Source organism: Natrix helvetica (genome assembly GCF_964273705.1).
Source record: "Natrix helvetica genome assembly, chromosome: 1".
Classification (NCBI taxonomy): domain Eukaryota; kingdom Metazoa; phylum Chordata; class Lepidosauria; order Squamata; family Natricidae; genus Natrix; species Natrix helvetica.
The window spans coordinates 99,059,554-99,081,686 of record NC_138548.1 but is presented as its reverse complement, the minus strand read 5'-3'; the positions used below and the strand labels follow the sequence as shown (position 1 = coordinate 99,081,686).

The 22,133-nt window shown below is 40.3% G+C and overlaps 1 protein-coding gene across 1 annotated transcript in view; it reads right to left on the bottom strand.

Moving 5' to 3' along the window:
* Positions 1–21,755, bottom strand: part of KIAA1549L (KIAA1549 like) — a 97,228-nt gene extending 75,473 nt beyond the window's left edge. The window contains exons 1-6 of the mRNA XM_081951958.1: positions 21,486–21,755; positions 18,105–18,689; positions 15,553–15,665; positions 14,154–14,373; positions 12,313–12,446; positions 9,391–9,553 (exon numbers count right to left, since the gene is read on the bottom strand). Of these exons, the coding sequence (XP_081808084.1) occupies positions 9,391–9,553; positions 12,313–12,446; positions 14,154–14,373; positions 15,553–15,665; positions 18,105–18,689; positions 21,486–21,690 (1,420 nt within the window). The 5' untranslated portion in view covers positions 21,691–21,755. The remainder of the gene's footprint in view (positions 1–9,390; positions 9,554–12,312; positions 12,447–14,153; positions 14,374–15,552; positions 15,666–18,104; positions 18,690–21,485) is intronic.
* Positions 21,756–22,133: the final 378 nt, after the last annotated feature.

Sequence of the window (22,133 nt, the reverse complement as noted above, 5' to 3'; positions counted from 1 at the left end):
GCTGGGAGAAGCACCATGGGCAAGTCTTTCGCTGGTTGCACAGTGACCACATGGGCCAGATCTAGGTATCCCTTGGGCTGAGTCTGGGCCCCGGGCCTTGAGTTTGACACCTCTGGTCTATATGAGCCCCATTATAGTTGTTTTAATATTCTGGATTGATGACTACAAATTATGTATACACATTCAAGATTATTTTACCCAAACTCCAAAATTTATTTTTTCACAAGAGTTATTTATTTCTCCCATATCGTACTCCACCTTTTTTATATATATTCAAGGTGGCATACCTGATATTTCTGCCTATTTTCCACACATGATTTGAAAATACCTCTTGAAAATGACCATTGGCTTACCTGAATGGTCGTTCTATGGGCGCTGCGGGAGTGTCCAAGCATGGGTTAACTTCAGCTTGCTGCCCAAGGACTGAGTTCAAAGTTCGTGTGGCCATGCCTCCTGCTCCCTTTAGAGGTTCAGTTTAAAAAACGAAGGTATAAGACCTAGAAAGATGCTGTAAGGAGTAAGGTCTATTGCCATGGAGATGATGCTTCACGCACCTGCAGGTGACCTCAGGGCAGGGTTGGACACTCCTGCAGTGCCCAGAGAATGATCATTCAGGTAAGCCAATGGTCATTCTCCTAGGCGCTGCTTGGAGTGTTCAAGCATGGGACATACCCAAGCTATGTAGTCCCAGGGTAGGAAGAAGGAATGTCCTGGTTAATAGGAGCCGCGAAGACCAGCTGTAAAACTCTCCTTCCAAATGAAGCCTCTGCAGATGCAAAGGAGTCCAGTCTGTAATTCCGAATGGACAGTGATGGCGAGGGCCAGGTAGCCGCCCTACAGATCTCTTCAATAGGCACTTGAGTGGCCCAAGCGGCCGTAGTCGCAGCGCTCCTCGTGGAGTGTGCTATTATACGAGGAGGAACAGGCCTGGATTGTTGCTCGTAAGCCAGCTTAATGCACATGCTCAGCCAACAACCTATGGTGGAGGATGATACCTTCCTACCCATTGAGGTGGGCTGGAATGATATGAAGCACGATTCTGACTTGTGAAAAGAAGCTGTCCTCTTTTTGTATACTCGCATAGCGCGGCGCACATCCAATTTGTGCCAGACCCGCTCCCTGGGGTGCGGGCAGGAGTCGGGGAGGATGACCTCCAGCGTTCTGTGGAATAAGCTGTTAATTTTTGGTAGAAATGCTGGTGTCAGGCCTGTAGTTATGTTCTTTTTAGGAGCTTTCGCCTGCCACACTTTCTTATAATTTCCTATGCTGTTTCATTAGTGTAGTAGTTGGGAGGGGGGGAATAGAAAGGAGTAGAATTGTAGAATGTATTGTTGACATTCCTTTATAGAAGCCAAGGTCATCTTTTGTCTCCGCACCTCGACACCTGACCGGAAACAGAGGGGTGTAGATGCCAGCGTGGAAGATGATGATTGGAACATGTGATGGATTTGTGGGTGTGGGGATAGATCATGAACTTTCAACTGGGTGGAATTCCAGGATGCAAATCAGAGTTGGATTTCCATAGAGGTGCTAACTTGCCTGTAGAATAAATTGGACCTTTAAGGATGTTTTGCCTTGGACAGTGATTTATTTCTGCATGGTATTTAGAACCCTAACAGCTGGATCCAATCGCAGAATGACTCTGTCCGAATGTATAACACAAAGGTCCTCTCTAACAGAGAGCGCGGCTAGCTCTGTAATTCTGCACGCTGAAGTGATGCCTACAAGAAAGGCAGTTTTGAATGACAAATGCTGTAGACTAACTGAGCGAATTGGTTCGAATGGTGGCGATGTTAGGGTCTGCAAGACAATCGATAAGTCCCAAGTTGGGTAACAGTGTACCATCGGAGGGCGTAGATTGGTAGCCCCCTTTAGGAAACTGTGAACCCTTGGGTGTCTGCTGAGCAGTTGAAAAACGTCTCTGGACAAGATGGTGGCTAGAGATGCCATCTGCCTCCGAAGTGTGTTGGGGGGTGAGGCCCTTGTCCAACCCCTCCTGGAGGAAGTCCAGGATTTGCAGAATTGTCGCTGCTGTGGCATTGATGTGATGGCAGTGACACCAAGAGGAGAAGATAGTCCATGTTGCATCATAGATCGGCACAGTAGAAGGTCTCCTGGATGCCTGGATGGTGCAGATGACCTTGTCAGAGAAGCTGTCCTGCCTCAAGAGGTCCCCCTCAAGTGCCACACTGCTAATTGGAGCCACTGAGGGTCTGGGTGTGGGATGGCCCCTTGGCTGAGGGGGATGTGCTCCTGAGGTATGTGCTAGTGCTTTGTCACTGACAAGCTGACAAGGTCGGCGAACCAGGACCTCCTTGGCTAGTGTGGAACGACTAGCAGTACTTCGGCTCCCTCCAGCAAGATCTTCTTCCTGATCACCTGAGGGATCAGTGGGAGAGGCGGAAAGGCGTATAACAGGCCAGGAGGCCAGCAGCATCGAAGAGCGTTCGTCCCTTCCGCACCGGAGCATTGGAATCATGAAAAGAACCGGGAGAGGTGTGTGTTCTCTGGACTGGCGAACAGGTCTATTGTTGGAAGGCCGAACTTCTGGGTCAGTTGGTGAAACAGCAACAGATGAAACCGCCATTCCGAATTGCTGATGGTTCTGCTGAGCCAATCCGCTGTCACGTTCTCCTCCCCCAAAATGTGGTCCACCCTTATGGACCGGAGATGGCGTTCTGCCCACTGCCCCAGGGCCTCTGCCTCCAACATCAGGGCCTTCAATCGAGTTCTGCCCTGGTGATTGACGTAGGCCTTGGTGGTGATATTGTCTGTCAATATGAGGACGTGAGACCCCTCAATGAGCCGCCGGAAGTGGCACAGGGCTAATCTGACGGCCCTGAGCTCCAGCCAATTTATGTTGTGGGCGAGCTCTGCCAGAGACTATCTGCCCTGCATCACGTGTGTCTTTAGGTGGGCGCCCCAGCCGTACAAGCTGGTGTCTGTTGTTATGACCAGGCGTTCTGGTTCCTTGAAGAGGGATCCCTTCTTCAGCGCCATTGTCTGCCACCATCTGAGTGACGGGAGCAGTCGTGAAGGAATGCTCACCACCCTCTTGGAGTTGCTGGCCTTGCGCCGTTGAATCGGAAACAGGAACCATTGAAGCTCCCAGGGTACCACTGCGATGCACGAGATCAACTTCCCCAGCAGCTGGGCTAGCGTGACAAGAGGCGCCGACCTGGACCTCCGGACCTGACGCACAAGGAATGTGATGCTGTCTATTCTCTCTTGTGTGAGGAACATCTTGCAGAGTCTGTAGTCGATCACCGTGCCCAGACGATGGTTGGCGACAGGTGGCTTTTCTCCACATTTACAGAAAAGCCGTGTTGTTCAAGCGTGCGTATGGTGACACTGAGATCCCGACACGCCTGCTCCCTGGATGATGACATCAGCAAGATGTCGTCCAGATAACAAACGTGTCTCACTGGACGAGATTGAAGACATACAGCGACAGTGGCCAGAAGTTTGGTAAATGTCCTGGGGGCCAATGAAAGGCCAAAGGGAAGAGCCTTGTACTGGAAGTGCTGGTCTGCAAATTGGAACCTCAGAAACTTGCGATGCGCTGGATGAATGGGATCATGCAGGTATGCCTCCTTCAGGTCGATTGACATCAGGAAGTCGCCCTGCCTGATACAACCCAAGATGGTTTGGAGTGATTGCATCTTGAAGTGCTTGTACGCCAGATAGATGTTGAGTTTCTTGAGGTCCAGTATGGCTCTCACCCCTCCTGAGGACTTGGGGACCAGGAAGAGGATGGAGTAGAACCCCCTACGTTCCTGGTCCGCGGGAACTTTCTCTATGGCGCTATCTCGAGCAAATGTTTGATCTCTGCCTGCATCAGCTGGATACCTTGGGAGTGGACAACGAACAAAGGTCCGAAGGGGTATTGAGAGGAAGCCTAAGGTGAGTCCATGGCGGATTGTGTTCAAGACCCAAGTGTCCATCGTTGCCTCCTCCCACTGGTCAGTATAGAGTTGAAACCGACCCCCTATGGGAGGGGACTGGTGACGGTCCCTTATTCCTACAAAAGGAATGGTTGGAATACCCGCCCCAGAAGGATTTGCGACTACCCTGCTATCTATTTTTGTCCCTGAACGCTGCCCTGTCCTGGGTACGGTCCTGCGTTTGGGGATAGGAATGGTTAAATCCTCCAGAGGTGGCTGGAGGATCTGCGTTCCGAAAGGACTGCCTGCGGAAGAAGGATTGGCCCTTGCGGTCAGGCTTCTTGGTGACAGCTGGGAGTACCTTGTGTTTATCCTTAGATTCAATTAAGACCAAATCCCCCTCCCCGAACTTTCCCCCTTTAAAAGGAGCGGAAGCGACTTTCCACTTTGCCTTCATGTCTGCCTGCCAGTGTCTAAGCCACAGCAGGCAGCACGATGTTACATTGGAGGCTAAGGCTCTGGAGGAAAATTTTGTGGCGTTGAGTGAAGCATTAGCAGAGTACTCGACTGCAGTCATAATCTTATTGACATCCTATCGCAGTCTTGTATCGCTCACTGGCAATTTAGATTGCAGCTTATGGAGCCAGAAAAGGGCTGTCCTGCCAAAATAAGAGGAGGGGGAAGAGGCCCTCATAGCCCATGCAGTGGCGAGATGGATCTTATGACAGGCCTTCTCAGCCCTCTTATCCTCTGCCTTAAGGCCTTCCAGCAAATCCGCTGGAAGGACAGAATTGGAAGTCAAGGCAACAATGGGGTCATCCACCAGAGGAAGTTTTAAAAGATCCTCCATACTGCTCTCCATGGAGTAGAGCTTCTTGTCCACCCCGCTCGGATTGGCCATTGATCCCGGCTGTGCCCACTGGTGCTGGATCACATCCAAGAACAACTGAGGGGCTGGTACTACTTCCTGGGGTGGAGCATTTACTTTGAAAAGCCCAGCCCCCAGGTCCTGGGGATCAGTGGGGTCCTTATTCCCCTGCTCTGTGGAGTCCTTATTGCTCTACCCTGGGAGACCCATCTGAACAGAAGAGGCCCTGGCCTTGGTGAGGATGGCTTTGAACATCGAGGGCTTGAACAATTCAAAGAAGGCGGGTGGATCAGGAGCAGGATTTTCGTCCTCAGACAAATCCGGAGCCTCCTGACCCTCCTCCTCCACCTCAGACTCCTCGCTGACAGCCGAAGAAGCCAGAGAGGATGATCTCCCAGTCCGGTCCTTCGAGCCTGAGGCCTGCGCCCCCTTTTTGGGTCTTGCCTGGCGTGGGAGGCCCTGGTCTAGCTGTCTCATGCCCTCGGCTATGCCCTGAGATATCGCATTAGTGATGATCTCCTTCATCTCAGTGGACATATTGCGTCCCTGGTCCTCTGCTGGGAAACTTGTCCCGGGCCCAGATATGGCCTCTGCAGGAGGAGAGGGAGGGCTTGCAAGCCTCTGAGCCTTTTGAAACTGTTTTTCTAAGGCTTTCTAGCTCCTCTCTGCCAGTCTTTGAGAAGCCTTAGACATCCCCTTACCTATGGGCTGCTTGCTTTTAGGTGGGCGCCCCTTAGCCACCCCCTTGCTTGCAGGCCCTGGCCTGCTACGTTTAGGGGAGGAAGGACCTGTTGAAGATATGTCTTCTGCTGCGCGGAAGCCATGCCGAAGGTGAAACAGTCAGGCCAACACTGCAGGACAGTTGTCACTAGAAGAGCAATTGAGGTGAGTCCAATCTGCCAGTCTCTATCCGGGAGTGCTGAAATGAGCTGCAACAGGTCAAAATGGCATCCGTTGAACGATTCCGGAACGCCCGCAGATCCGTGCCAATTTTAAGCAAGGTATGGCCAGCTGGGAAGCCAAACATCTTGCAGCCGCTCTAATACTGTTCTTGATGGGGAGGGGGGACCTGCTTGGCGCCCCAGAGCAAGGTCCTTGCATAGGCAACCCACCCCCAGCGGCAATCTGCTGATGGAGACAGGCAATGGCAATGGAACGGCCGAGATAATTTTTTGCGCCACTTTAAACCATCCCAAAAGGCTGCCGCATGACTCGGAATGGCACTGGGGACTGTCTGGAGGTCGGCAAGGCTTTTAACAGCCTCCAGAGCTCTTAATAAGTTCTCAGACAATAAGGTGGGGCCCTCCTAACTATCTACCTGGCCCCAGGCTCGACAGCAGATGCTGAACGAGCGCCCCCCCCCCCGCAGTGAAGCCTCAGCCATGTGGGCGCAAAGAGCAGGCTCATTCCAAGCAGCCTGCTCCACACGAAGGTGATGAAAGGAAACTTATGCCTTGTGAATAACTACCTAATCTACTCTATACAAAGATAAGAGAAAAGGCTACACTAATCACACTGCTCAGAGAGTCCAACTTGATGCTCAAGGACTGGAGCTCCCCAACTGCATCCTTTTAGGGCGACTGAGTTTTTTAAACTGAGCCTCTAAAGGGAGCAGGAGGCATGGCTACATGAACTTTGAACTCAGTCCTTGGGCAGGAAGTTAACCCATGCTTGGACACTCCAAGCAGCGCCTAGGAGAAGACAAAAGTCATTATAAAACTAGTCAGAAGAATGCTCATACAGACCAGAATTTACTCTCCCTTCCAGGCAGGTCTTCTAGACTCTTAAAGTCCCCTTCTTTGCAAGGTTCATGAGGTACAGCCACTCTTTGTTTAATGGCTACCTCATTTAACAATTCTTCGCAAATACAAAGGTAAATTAAAATATATATTTTCTGACCTTTGCACACCTTTAGGACCAAATTTTGTGTGCATAACTACCAAAACCTTCACTGTGGCATGTTAGCAAATTTAGAGAAGCACTATATTGCACAGAAAAGCAGCTTCAGGAAGAAACAGTCTGTTTAAGCAATCTCTATACCCTGCGAGGGGCAAAAAAAAGGAGGGAAAAGAAAGAAAAAATGTCAGACATAGATCATTGTGGGAGACAATATTGAATGGGGCAGCAACAACCGGGGATCTTTACAGCATTTCTCCCTCTCTCTCAGAGATGTGTGTTTACTTAGCAACCATTTTGCTTAATAATATTTTCCTTTTGATTTAAGGAATAGATCACAGTCGCTAAATCAGGGGGTGATATTTAGACTAAGCAGTAGGCCTCCTCTGCAGCAACTCCAGTTTCAAAACTTTGTCTTTATGAAGCTTCATGTAGCCCCCTGCTTGTGAATATTCTATTAAGAAATTAAAATTGTATTGTTCCTTTGATGAGCTTTCATCTCTGATTGACTGAATGAGAGCATCTACCTTGGGATATGATTTATTCTGTGGTTGCTCTAAGCCACAAAGAGCCCTTCAAGATTGTGGGCAGGTTATAATACACAACATGCAATAAATAACTATTTTCCAAATTGGTATCACCCACATGTTTTGGCCGTGCTGGAGAAGATGAAAATTGCAATCTGGATTGGTTAAAGCTGATGTGCACAGTCAACAGACCCATAACTGTATGTAACAATGCATATCCATACAGATATGTCCAGTATAAATGCTAATTCATTCATTAATACGTTAATGCAATATTAACAGCATTTTATTTTAAAAGACAGGTATACTGATGTGCCAACATTCACATATGCCATGTAAGAAGAAACATTTTTTTTGAGCAATCAATTATCAAAAGTAAATTTCATTGCAGCAATTTTATTCTATTTATGACTTTTTTAATCATGTATGAAGGAGATTTTATTGTCTAAAGGGAAATGAGAGTATGAAAATGCTCCATGACTTAACAATAAATTAAAATTATGCAGTAGCAAATTAATAAGCTCTTTCTAGATTAATATTTACAGAAGAGAAATCATCAACTTTGTATGCTCTTCAGATTTATGAGACAACATAGCAAAAAAGCAAAAAAAATGTAATTATGTGAAAGAACAGGAGAGGGCTGCAAAATAATGAAAAGAAATATGAAAAGGTATAATTTTTGAAAGATTTTCATAAGTGCCAAGTTTAGTATAAAACCCCTCTTGGTGTGTATAATGTTGAAAAACTAGGAAAAAATTGTTCCATCAACAAATGAATAGAAATGGATCCAACTCAAAGTTTATTTTGCAACAAAGTAAGTCACTTGATTAGAATATATATATTGTTCTTTTAAATCTATTGTTCAATGTCTATAAAAATTTGGTTGCCAGTAAAGTCACTGAATAGTCATTTCATGACCTCATAACATACTTTAGAAACCAGTCTGGGGAACTGGTACTACTTAATTTTATTAAGCCCCTTCAGTATTTCTTTTCAGATGCATTTAAAAAAAAGGCTTTTCCCATATTCACTTTTAAGGAAAGATGGTTGGCAAAGTAAACTAACATTTGTTATCTGAAACAAACTAAATCAATGGTTCTTAAATACTAAATATTTCCAAATAGCCTATCAGCTATTAGTAAATATGTTCTTGAACTGAACTCACCTCTTAGTGACTTTTTGATTCTGTCCATGTCATGGCAGCATATGAAAATAAATTGCTCCTTTCCCCAGAATACCTTTTTAAGAATCTAGCCTGCAGCTCTACTATTTATTGTTATTATTTGAGGAACAAATGAAGTCCTCCTTAGCTTTATGGAATCAGTCAAGACCAGCAAAGGGTTATCATTTCCTAAAACCTCATTTAATATGAATGATCACCAAGTATTAGGGCAATGTGAAGAACATATTTGATCCATGATGAATGACTATTATCTTTTGGACCAGCGGGAGATAGACGCCTTGGTAAATTTTCTACGAGTTGATTACAACAGGAGTCCCTTTTTGATTCCACGGATGGGTAGCAGTGTGCACAATCTAATTCCCACGCAAGCACAAATGAAGTTTTACATGTTCACCCACCCTTTTGGTGGCCCAGTTCCCAACAGGTTGAGGACCCCTGAATTACAACAACAGCTCCAAAGAGAGGGTTTTGAAACTTTAATTTTATCTTTTTATTATTGTTGTTGTTGTTAACTATTTGGCCGTTAACATAATATAAGCATGACAGGCTTAATAACTTGCAAATAGATTTAATAGTTTAGATTTGGGGGGGGGGGGCTGTTTCACGGGGGGTGAGAAATTAATATTGTTGTAATATATTAATCAGCATTCATCTAGTTTAGTTTAGTTTAGTTTACTTTATTAGTTTACTTTACTTTATTGTCATTGCACCTCGTACAACGAAATTAAATGCCGTCTTCAGTGTACATTATAACTATAAAAATAGTACAAAATGTTGACATAACGACTGTAACATATGCTGAAAAGAGAAAAACCATAAAAATTACTAGGCAAAAAAAAATAACTATAAAAATAGTTATAGGGAGGATAATATGTGTTAGGTTTTTTCCAATGCATTTTAATGTTTTGCTTGTTTTGTGTTTTCTTCTTGGTTTTTTTAAAATAAACTTTTGAAGTTTTTTAAATTTGTATTTTAACTTTTTTTTAATAAAATAAAGATAGAACAATAAAATAGGGAGTAAGTAAGACTTACCTTCAGCAATAGTTAGCGGTGGAAAAGTAAGATAGAATCCCACTAGTTCTGCTGAAAGCTGATTAAGAAGGTTGCTTGAAACTGTGCCATTTAAGACGGTACTTTCATTTCTCACCACATAAAACAGGGTGACAGCCTGAGACACATTTGATGTGTTCAGGATCTGAAAAAATAAAACAATTGCAATAGAGACAGAGTGGATAAATTCATTTTGATTTATTGCTCCTTCCATGAATTATTATAATAGTGCAAAGATCAAGGGTAAATGTTAATCATGCTATTACTGTAAAAGACACATGCGCCCAGGTATTTCACTCTTTAGATAGACAATCCAACCAACCCAACAGGCAGTAGAAAAGAATATTTCTATTTCACAAACAAAAACTCATCTTGGAAGCACATTCTTTATATTTATAATGATGGGCCTTTTGCCTGTATATATGAAAGAAAATGGTAACTTTTCTTTTGTTATGTTTGATTCTGCTCCATTTTTAAATTTTAAGATCTGAGCACTCAAAACATTCAAATCTCATTTGTTCTTATAGTTTTTCCCACCCATCTAATCTACAGGGCTATCAACTATAAAAATTATAACCAATTTTATACTATGGAAAGTAGAATTGGGAGGAAATGGGAGAGGGAACAAGCAGGAGAAGTAAAAATGGCATGTTCCATGCACGGGGGAGACAATATTTCATTCAGGTTTCTTCCATTAAAACAAATAGGGAGTGGAGGAAGTTCAAATGGGAAATGTGTCTTGTTTTCATGGTAATGCCATTTTCAACAGAGTAATGTTATGCCCACAAAATTTACCACATGCTTTCAGTGCATATTATGCAAGTCTAATTGCATAGACCTGCAGCAAACATCTGGGGCAGACAAGGCTGCCATCCTTTCTTGATGCTCAAAGAAGAAGCAAGAGAGCACACATAACTCTTCCTCATCTCTATTAGTTTAAAAATGCTCCCAAAAATATGCTGTGCATCATGCATGAATTGAAGGAACAACCAAACAAATTCTTGCTTACAGGCACATTATAAATGTAAGAAAACTCAAACAGATTTAATACAATGAGATAAAGATCTCATCTATGATAGGAAGATGCTATTACAAGATTCTGTACTGATGAAGGACAAACATATAAGGAAGGGAATATACAGGTATCAGGTCCAATCACTCCCATCACTCTTTGTTCATTGCTGGCTTCTTGTTCTATCTGCTTTGAGGGTATATTATTCTAAGTACCATTAAATTATATTTAAAAAGGAACATATTTATATGATACTAAAAAGTGTCGAAAGTTCAAACTGATAATAATATAGATCAGTTTGCTCATATAAAAATATTCAAATGCCAAATAAATTATTTCTTGTTCTGAATTCAGGATTTTTTTTTTCATAAAGCAATTACTGCATATGATTCATACTCTTTCTACACAAAGTAAACAATTCACTTCTGCCAGTCAAGCTTATCAAGCCAAATTTTTGACACTTCTTTCCTTTGGCATGTCCCTGTAGATTTCTGGCATGACTAGTCAACTAGAAAGGATCCTATCAAACTTTATTTTGATTTTTACCACTCGGTATATAGAATATGACTACATATCTGGAACTGAATATATAATTAACTGAATTTGGAAAAATGTTTGAAATTCTGCCATTGCTCCATTTAGTAACACACATTGCTGTAAGATTCCTTCATCAATCAGTAGGTGGTTTTAGGGGGAAAAATAATTATGATGGCACATATATTTTAGTTAGTTATAGCTTTTAAAATATTCCAATATCCATGAAATAAAAGTAACTGGTTTAGTTTTACCAGCATCTGAGAAATGCAGCAAGTTTTGCCACTATATTCTTAAGTAATCTTTCAATAATAACTGCAAATTACTTTTAAATGTGGAAACAGACACCACTGTAATTGGTGCTCTCTGTTTTGTGAACTGGGCAGTTAACACAATTCAATTGGTTTTGCAGATACTGAACAGGATTTTGGTACTCATATTCTTTTTGTAATTTTTTAGGGAGACCACTTTGAGATGAATCCTGTCATTGCTAATTACTGTGCATGGGAGTACTACAACAGCTAGCTAACTTATTCATTCATTCATTCATTTAACATATTTATATAGCCACACATCTTGTAGAACACAACTCTGGGAGGCTAAAAGTAATAAACACCAAGAAAAGAAAACCAAGAAAAACTAGGCATCCAATGCATCAACAACCGTCATTCATGCAATCTGCTTAGCAGATAAATAATTGCAGAGAGGATAAAGTAATTTCTGCATTTCTGAATTTTTTTTAATACAAAATCCAGCTCAAAATCTCAAATTCTGTTTGTCAGAGCAGACACACACAGTATTCCTTGAGATCTACCAACAATATTATTTTGGCTCCGAAGAAAGTGGCTTATTGAACGGAAAAGTGTGAGAGATGTATAGAAATGAAATACAATTTTGTAAGAATAGCTGCCCTTGTACATGTTTATATAAACATGGAAGTAAGATTCCATACATATATGCAGTGGTTAAGGTGTTAGACAAGGAATAGGAAAACCTAGAGTCTAGTCCACTCTCAATCATGAAATCTCACTGGAGTAACTTTGGCCTGGCCATAGTCTCTCAGACCAAAATAGGAAGAAAGAATGTTATGAATACTTCTTTGAGCTCCTGTACAAAAAAGGGGGCAGAATATAAACCTATTAAATAAATGAATAAGGATAATAACTGGATGATAATAAAATAAATAAATAATAAATTACAACTGTCATATGAATCATGAATTTTCTCTTAATAAATGGTAATAATATATTTATATTGCCTTTCCAATTATACTGATAACAATATGATAAAAATAAGACCTGCAAAGAATCTTCACCTGTTGTATAAAGTAATAATCTGATAAAGATAAGAAGTTTTACCTGAACATTTAATTTGCTAGTAGTATTGAAGACCTTCCTCTCAGCATCTTGAAATGCCCTCTGCAATCTTTGTTCCATTGTCTGAACAAATCTGCATGACTGTATTTTGTCTGATTCATCCACAAACTGTAATTCTAGATGAACAAGAGCCATTGCATTTTATTCTCTGCCTCGTTAAAACTTGCAACTCTACACATATCTTGAAGAACAAAGTCTCTTCAAGTCAAACCTATTGTCAAGCTTCCAAGTAATATGTCCCCTGAGATAATGCCCAAGGCATCCATTTTCCATTGTCTTTTTATTAGGATGACTTTATCCTTATGACTTCATCAACACAATCAGGTAATCTTCTTGCAACAGTACTGAAGTGGTTGGCCATTTCTTTCTTCTAGAATGATCTTTACTGCCCTACCTAGCCTGATATTTCATGGAGCTCTCCCAGCTATCCTTAGCTCCAAGCCCAGACAACGGCAGCCACATTCACACTAATCAGGATTAAGCCCACTGAATGCAAAACTTACTTCTAAATAAACAGAAAAAAAATCACTGCACAAGATTTCATACTACGGCATTAAAACAGAGCACTAAATATATAGTACAAGTATATCTTGCTTAACAACCATTCGTTCAGTGACTGTTTGAAATTATGGCAGTGCTGAATAAATATTACTTATGGCCAGTCCTCAAATTTCTGGCCACGGCAGCACCCCCACAATCACATGGTCATGATCCAGGTACTGAGGTGCCCAGTTCTATAAGCAAAGTCAATGAGGAAGCCAGCAAAAAAGGTCACAGGTTGCTCCCACTTTTTGTCCAGCCTCCCCATCAGCCCATACTTTTGTCCATACTCCCCATCAGCCCACAGCCTCTGCCACTTCATCTCCCCTGACTTGCACACAGCCTATGCCAGCCCTCTCACAACTTGCATGCAACCTGTGTCAGCTATCCCCCACAGCACCCCCATGCTCCTTACCTGAGATTCCTACTTCTCCCTGTTTAATGACTTGTATGTCTTGAAGTTACAATGGCAACCAGGGGTGCCTGGGATTGCTGTCACTATGTGATGTCGTCATGTGATATCACACTTTATAACGACATCTCTTAGCAATGGCAATTCCACTCCCAATGGTGGTCACAATTTGAGCACTACCTTAGTAATGCTAGTAGTATGAAGTATTATGTTTCTATTTCAAGTAAATCAATTCTAATCCAACTAATTACGATATCAGTACTGTTGTTTGGATTTTTTTCACTCCTTCCTCTTTAACTCTTTTGCTTTCTGTGTCATGTTTTTAGATGATAAATGTAAAGCAGACACTTTTAATAGTGATATTTGTTAACCATTCTGTGAACCTTTTCAAAGAGTGTTACAAACTTTTTTAAAGAGCAGGAAAATAATGTGATACAATTAAAAGAATAACAAAAATCAAATGTTGTTGTAACACATATAAAAAAGTGTGCTTTGTTGCTTCAGACCTAGTAGCTTAAAACAAATTTAAGCAATTCTATTAGCTAATTCATTGTTACAATTAAAATAGCTAATTTTATCTAATTAAATGCCACTCTCTTAATTTTCAAGGGGCAGATTGACCCAATTGTTCTCAAGTACTATCTGACAGAAGAACAAGCCTTAAAAGGGGAAGAGAGGAATACCCACTTCTAATATATTTTGATTACTGGAGCACAGTATCTTTGGGGCCAAGTTTAGTTCCCCACTCCAATTTAGAAGAACCTTGGGTGTACAAAGACCTTTTTACTTCCTGTTCTAACACTGAAATTTGTAGCTGTACTAACAGATATAACCCCATTACCTCTGAGATTGTACATTAGAGAAAGTTTACCTGTTTTCAGCTGAAAATGATATGCTGGCAATGGGTTCCATGGCAAGGCTAAGACAGCAACAGAATGAAGATTTGGCACATGTTTCCTAATATCTAAAGTGGCATTAGTAACACCATAAGCAATTAGCATTTCAATAACCACAGCAGGTATGAAAACGAGTCTGTCCTGAGTAACATAGTAACCAATTGTCACATTGTTTGATTGTTCCAGAATTTCTATCTGAAAAATAAAAATGATAAAAGATGCATTTCATATTCTTCACAATTAAGACTTTTGATTCAGATCACTAAGAGAACTGTATGACTCTTCTGTTCAAGGAACTAAAAAGATTAAACTGTTAATCTCAAAGAAATGAACAAGACAAAATTGCCCTTTCAATAAAATTATGAATAATTAAAAATGTTTTGTTAGATTAACAAACTCATTGAAGAATGAGCATAAAGTGAAAAGCACTTGGCCTTAGGTGACCTGACTTACTTCAAATGGATTATTCCCTTTGTTGACTAATTTAGTATTCATTAGCCCTACATTACTAACTCTACACCAGTTACAGTGTCTTGGAAAAATGCAAGTTGTTATAGCAAGATACATATGATAAGTTTTTTGGTTCTATGTTATACTATATGCAAATATGAATTAAGAGCTTGCCTTACAAGACATTGGAACATTGGAATGGAATACTAACTATGCATTTTACAAATGCATACAGACCATTATTCTTTTGGAATAACGGAAAAACAGCAACGGAAGGGATACTAAAGCTGTAGAAACCAAAATATTATGCAAACCAGAGAACAGCTTAATAACAGTAATAGCTCTCTATTGTATCTCCTTAAATATTCTGAAAGTAAATTTTGTATGGTGTTCTATAGCCTCGCCTGCAAAGCAACTGGTGTTAACTGAATAACAGAGTCAGAAGGAGCCTTGGAGGTTTTCTAGTCCAATCCTATGTTCAAGCAGGAGACCTTATACCATCTCAGACAATTAATTGCCCAACCTCTTTTTAAAAGCCTCCAGTGATGGAGCAATCACAATTTCTGAAGGCAAACCAGTCCACTGGTTAATTGTTAGCTAAAATATATATATATCTAAAATAATAGAAGTCCCATTTCACTAGAATGAGTTGCATGTTCCATTCCGGACACTGCATTTTCAACCAGAGATTGTTCATTGCAAACTGCCCAGATTTGTCAATCTTAATGATCAGAGCTCCTGCTCTGATCTGCCTAAAATCAAGGAAATATATTCTTAAAGAAACTGGTAAATAAAAATAGTTTGCTTTCATATTTGTAATTCACAAAAATTCTGCCAATTCTAAACATTTTCACAAATATGTTAAAAAGAACTCTTAGCTTGTGTCCTTAATCTGATTATAAAACAGACACCAAACTTGCTTACTTGTGCATTGACATTTTGATTGAAAGCTTGACGCAATGCCAGGGTGAGACCTTTAGTGACATTTTGTTTCAAGGAGCCACTCAGCAGCAGTCTTCTTGTATTCAGAAACAATACTAGAATGTAAAGATGCATATTTATTTACAAGTATCCTTTGTTCTCCATTTCTTTTTCCAAATTACAATGCCTGGCCATATAATTTATAAACAAACTGAATTCTGCAAGGGAATTTACATTCAGTACTGAAAATTTGAACTCAGGTAAAGATTATTATTTACAGTCAAAGACCATTATCAATTGTTAATCTTTTAAACCAACAAAAGCAACTATGTCATCATAATCATAATTAAATAATTATAAATCCTTATTGATACACGTTTCTTAGAGCAATATTTCTGTCCTAGAAGAATATGCAGTTTCTCATAGAGGTTTCCTAATTTGCTACTTGATGACAAAGTCTTCTCTCCTTATATTGGCCTTTTAATAAAATTAGCTTTTATACATGATTCCAATTTTGTAATTGTTCTGGATCCATTTCATCAAATGCTCTTATGAATAGAATATCTGGTGGTGTGACCTCAGAACAACTTCTCCTATCCTGGAACTGTCCAAATGTACTGCAACTCTCAGAAATCTAGGAGCCAGCTTGAGAAAGACTGCCTTGGAGGAAGAAGAGGACAATACAGGGGAATTAAGCAGATCTTGATATTGCCAGCACCTTAGAAAATGCCATTTGTGGAATCCGGAGGTTCAGGAAATCAATGTTCCCTAGTTGGTCCCATCCTTTATCTCCAGGCATAGATTATCCACAGGAACAGAGGTAATAGTATGTTCAAACAGAAGCCTAGAATCAAAGACACAATTTCCCATCTAGAAACACAATGTTCCCAATTCCCAAATCCTACCCATAATCATGGGAAGGCATGCTTCTCATACAGTTCAAATTAGGATCTTCCTAATAAGCTTATACATTAGGAAGGTATAAGACTTCTGGCAAGATCAGAACCAAACAAGGTAAAGTTAAGAGGACAGATGAAAACTGCTCCTTGAAGGAGGAGATCTCAAGCCACCAGCAATACATGGGTGGGGAAAAGAGGTAGACATAATAAATATTGAATTTATTAACAATAGGGTTTATATTTTATACTGAGCAATTGCTGAAACCCATTCTTAACTGCTTCAATAATTCTTGTAATACCTTTTACTCATTAAAGACCTGTGTCTTTGAACCCTTATCAATATGGTTCCAAGGCTAGTTTCAGCTAGATGGTTGGAATGAGGCAGTAACATCAGCTATAAAAGTCTGAGGCTTGATGAACAAACCATGTATGCTTGTAAAATCTTTGCTGGACAGTTCCCTTTCTATCTTACACAATTAGGAAACATGCGGCATCATGTGGAATGCAAAACTGTTAAAACCTGAAAGGAGTTTCCTGCTATTTCAAGGTGAGAAAGTAAAGACAATTGTAAGGGAATCTTTATAACAAGGATGTCAGAATAAGAAAAAGATCTCCCCAAACCTAGCCCTTCCTATTTGCATAATATGGCCATACCCTACCTGAACTCCTTGGCATCAAACTTTGTCCCTTACCCATCAAATGGTGCCCATCTATGTAATACACCAATATTCTCAATCTACTAGATCGGACTGGCAGTAGTCCACAGCATGCCAGAAACTGGTTCGTGCAAACAAGCAAAGCTCCATCTGCGGGATGCCGGCAGCCCATGAAACCATGACTCCTCTGGTCCATGGAAAAAACCAGGCCCTGGTGCCCAAAGGGTGGGGGCCACTGTACTAGATAACTCTTGGCCTTGAGATTAAGCAGACTTTTCAAGCATTCAGCATTAGTGGAAGCACCACTAGTTTAAGAACTTTGAGCTATGCTGTGTAAAAAAAGGATTTAAAAAATACTATCTATCCACCTACCATATTTTTCGGAGTATAAGACAGACCTTTTTCCCTCAAAAAAGAGGCTGAAAATCTGGGTTCATCTTATACACTGAATACAGCACTTTTTTTCTCCCGAAACCCTACCCCCTTCACCAAAATGGCCGTACATAGCCTTTAGAAGGCTATCTGAGTGCTCCTGGGTGCTGGAGAGGGCTGAAATGCTCAAATCCACCCTGCCCCGCCCCGTCCCCAGAAGCACTCTATAAGCCTCCTAAAGGCTATGCATGCTCCTTTTTTTGACAAAAAAACGGGCCCATTTCTGCAAAAAATGGGCTGCTTTTGCTTGGTTTTGGGCCCCCACCCCCAAGAGCACTCTACAAGCCTCCTAAAAGCTATTGATGCCTTTTTTAAAAAAAACAAAACAGGCCCGTTTTTTGAAAAAATGGACCATTTTTGGGAGGTTTGCAGAGTGCAAAACCTTTTTTAAAAAAATTGCCTCTTCAAAATCTTGGTGCATCTTATACTCCGATGCGTCTTATATTCTGAACAATACAGTAGTTATCCTTTTAACTTTCTATGTTAATTTTAAAAAAACCATGAAATAATCATTATACTTTCATAATGAAAATCAATATCTAGCATCCAAATATACACATATTCATACCTGTCTTAACAAGCAGGTTTCTGGACAGCTGGCATTCCAGAGGGAGAACTGTTGTCACATTAACAAAAGCTGATTCAGTAGCAGCAACAGAAGCATTTTCAGCAGATGTAGGGAGAAGTCTAGCTGTTTTCGCTGATGCTGTAATAGATGTCAAAGCTGCTGTCATTGTTAATGGGTATGCAGTTGATGTTTTACTGATGTCTGGGCTTGTGGATTTCTTGGTGTCAAGTAATGTTTCAGTTTGTCTTGGTGCATGTGTTGTGGGCACTGAAGCTGTATTAAATTTCTGAATTGGGGATGAACTAGTGATATATTCAGATATTACAGAACCATCCCTTGATACAACTGGGAAATTTGCATGTATTACTACTGGGCTTAAAGTTGGTGCCATTTTTGTGACAGTGTTATTTTTTGCTAATGTTGACTTTAACGTGCTTAATGCCATCACAGATGGTGAATTGTCAGTGCTCAGTGAGAACAAGGATGAAGTCAGCATTGGTGATGTTGGAGCTGATTTTCCTGTAACTGGTGTTGCTTCTGAAGTTGCTAGAGATGATAATACACCAGGAGACACAGACGGTAACACTGTAATGACAGAATGAGCAAAGTTGGTTGTTGGCAACAAAGAAGTTAGCTGCGTTTGTGATGCATGGGTAGAAGTTATGATAGCTGCAAAAGTAGTATGTGTCTGCAATGGAGTGATTGTGGTGATCTCATTAGGTATTTTAACTGTACCTTGGGCATTATTTTTATTGTTTGTGTGCAACATTCTAGTAGTTAATGTTGTAGATGGTTTGCTCAATTGATTATGTGTTTCTAAGTTAAAGTTATTTACAAAGTCCGTTGTTTTTCTTATGATCGAGTATTCTTCAGTGACATTTAACGTTGGCACTGAGCTCACAATTGATTTAGGGGGAGCTTTTTTATTACTAATTGTACTAACTTCAATATTTACTGGAACAGTTAATTTAGTAATGAACTGAGAAGCCAATGAAAATGGAAGTGAGGTGTAAAACGTATTTTTTAAGGCAAACAACTTTTCAGAGTTACTTGTCTGTGGTTTGGGTGTCCTGTGAAATTTGTCAGTAGACAGCCATAAATGAGAATGTTTTGACAAAGTTGTAGAAAATGTATCCAGATTATATGTTCGAGTGCTAGTAGCTATGAAATCTTTAGATGTAGAATAGGCCTGCTTTTGATAATCTGAAGTGAAATTAGTATTTCCAACTGTGAAATTTTTCAGAAAACTTTGAGATGCATATATGTTTCTTTCTGATTGTAATAATGGCATTTTTGTGATCTGTAACAAGGTACTTTGGTTTTGAAAAGAAGGTGAATATGATGTTTCTATGGAAGATAACGGTATGTTAAATTCTGAGAAACCTTTAGATTTCATTTTAGTGAAAGGTACAATTGTAACTTGCCGAGCAGATGTTACAGTTGTATTAATGGATGCTACTGAAGAACTGGAAGGTTTGTTTTTTACATAACTTGTTGATTGTTTCCAGACAGGAATCTTTGAATATGTTCTTTCTAAAACTGTGTGACTTGCAATATCTTTTGTGGTTAGGAATATCTGAGTTGTCTTCTTTCCTAAAGACGCACTGCCATCAGTAGTGGACTGCCAATCTCTATTGTCCCAGTGAGGAACTAAAGCTTTATTTAACATATCTAATTTGCTTTCTGAAGTGTCATCAGTAAGGCCCATGGAAAATGTTGCTGGGGTTCTCAAATGATCATCTGATGAGATAACTGAGACCAAATCATATACGTCTGAAGTTGTCACAGCAGTTTTATAAGTTGTGTCAGCCATATGTGAAAGTTCATCATCAGAATTATTTAAAAGTGGCTGAGATAAATGTTTTGAATGTGAGCCTAAAGTTGTCAATACTATTGAATTTTTCTCTTGTTTTGTTAAACTAAGATTTGGGTTTTGTTCTTCAGATTCTATTGGTTTTAGCTTCATAGAATCATTAAGTGGAGTTATAGATGTGACAGTAGAGTGAGATTTCAAAAGGTCTCTTAAAGAATTTGGCAAAGAAACTGGAAAAGTTCTTTCTTGTGAAAAAACATTCGGAAGCATTTCTTGCCAAGGTGCTTGTTTGCTGACCAGAATTGTTAAAGGAAACTTTGTGGACGGTGTCTCCCAAAACCAGTATGGAGGGATATTATTTGCACCAAGAACTGTGAACACTGTAGAATCCTTTGTGAAACTCTGTTGTTGCAACAATTTCTCCGCAGAAAAATTAGGAGGCCATATAGTAGCTTCATAATTTCTATCAGGAGTATCTTTTTTTAAAACCCAGGTTAATTCTGTGATGTGAGAATTTGTTAAATTAGTCTCTGAAACAAACTTAGGATCTGAGGTTGAAACAGTAGAATGAGCTGCAATGTAGGGTGGCCAATTTGTCCTCATAATTAAGGAAGGAACCTCATCCATTGAATAGGAGGTGGGAACAGTTGCCAATGTTGGTATTTGAACTACTGCATTATCTTTTCTTATTGTTTCTGAATTAACTACAGTTTGCACTGTTGAGGAAGACATATTATTCAAATGAGAAAGCCTTTGACTTTCAGGAGATATTAATGCTCTCTCTCCTGTAGAGTTTGATGTTATCATAGAGGACACACCAGTAATGGTTTCTGATAATGAAGACAGAGCACCTGAGGTATGCAGAGCTGATGCAGAAATCCACGGAACTGTTTTCCTGCTTTTAAGAATTGGGTATGATGTGGTTACATACATGCTGCTTTTTTTCAGAGATGTTGTGATATCCATTGGTTTACTTGTGAATGGTGGGGTAAAAGATGCTTTATGAATTAATTCAGAAAAAGCATTATTTTTCCTAAAACTCAGTGCAGCTTTCTGAGTAGGTAGTACATCAAAAACCTGACTGGGTATTAATGCACGGAAAGCAAATTGATGCCATTTCCTATCCTTTGGATATCTATATCTCTTGGCTGTTTCTATGGGATACTTATTAATCAATTCAAAATTATAACTAAAGGAGGAGGTAGCAACCCAAGATTCATTGCCAACCTTTCTGGGTAACACGTATTTTGTTGTGCTCAATGAATTACCTGATTTTTTATTCGAGTTAGATTTAGCTGTGTTTGTGCTGAGTAAATGTTTCACATTTATGGACAAGGGCATTTTGGTAGATGACACAGACGACTTGGAAACAATAATATGAGGTGTATCCTTTATCAAAGACAAAGGGGATGATAATGGAAAGTTTGGAAGTATGTTCGATGTTAATGTGATTTCACTTGAAATGGGAGATGTTGTACATGGAATTATCTGAGATGACAAAGTAGCAGCTGTATGTGTCACTGATGATGATGTAGACAATGCAGGGGGCACACTAATTTGAGGCAAACCTGATACAATAGTCATTTCATCAGCTTCCTGAGGCTTGGTTGGTGATTCAGTTGATACCTCAGAAGGTTCCTGTGATGCACTGTTGCCACTGCCTTGATAGAGAGTTGGTAAAAGCCTAGTTTGGTCCATAGTTCTGGTCCGAGTTCCCGCTAATGTACTTTTTATTATCTGAAGCAAATTAGCATTCTCCAAGGCTTGCTTCATTGAAACGTCACCCACTGAGGAAGACTCAAGTTCTTTAGAAGGCCATGTTGGTGATAATACAGCTCTCCAGTTAGTAAAAGGTTCTGAAGAGGGAGCAACATTTATCCGTTGTTGTTCAGCACCTGAAAGATAATACATTTGTAATGAAAACTTCCCAAACCTCTATTAAAACAGAATACATGCATTTGAATTTATTTAGAAAGGGATTGCACCCATCTCCAGCTCTCTTTCAGATAGAACAGTTAATTTGAGATCACATGGGAGCATAGACTGGTCAAGGATGAATTATATTGGCATAAAAATCCAGTTTCCTGGATTCATCAGCATCTAGTCATGTCGCAAATAAAACATAGTTGTGTTCTGACCCAAGTAGTGATAATACATTTACTCGTGAGTAAAACAAACCTGTTTTTATAACAGGGCAGTAACAGTCTTTTATTCAC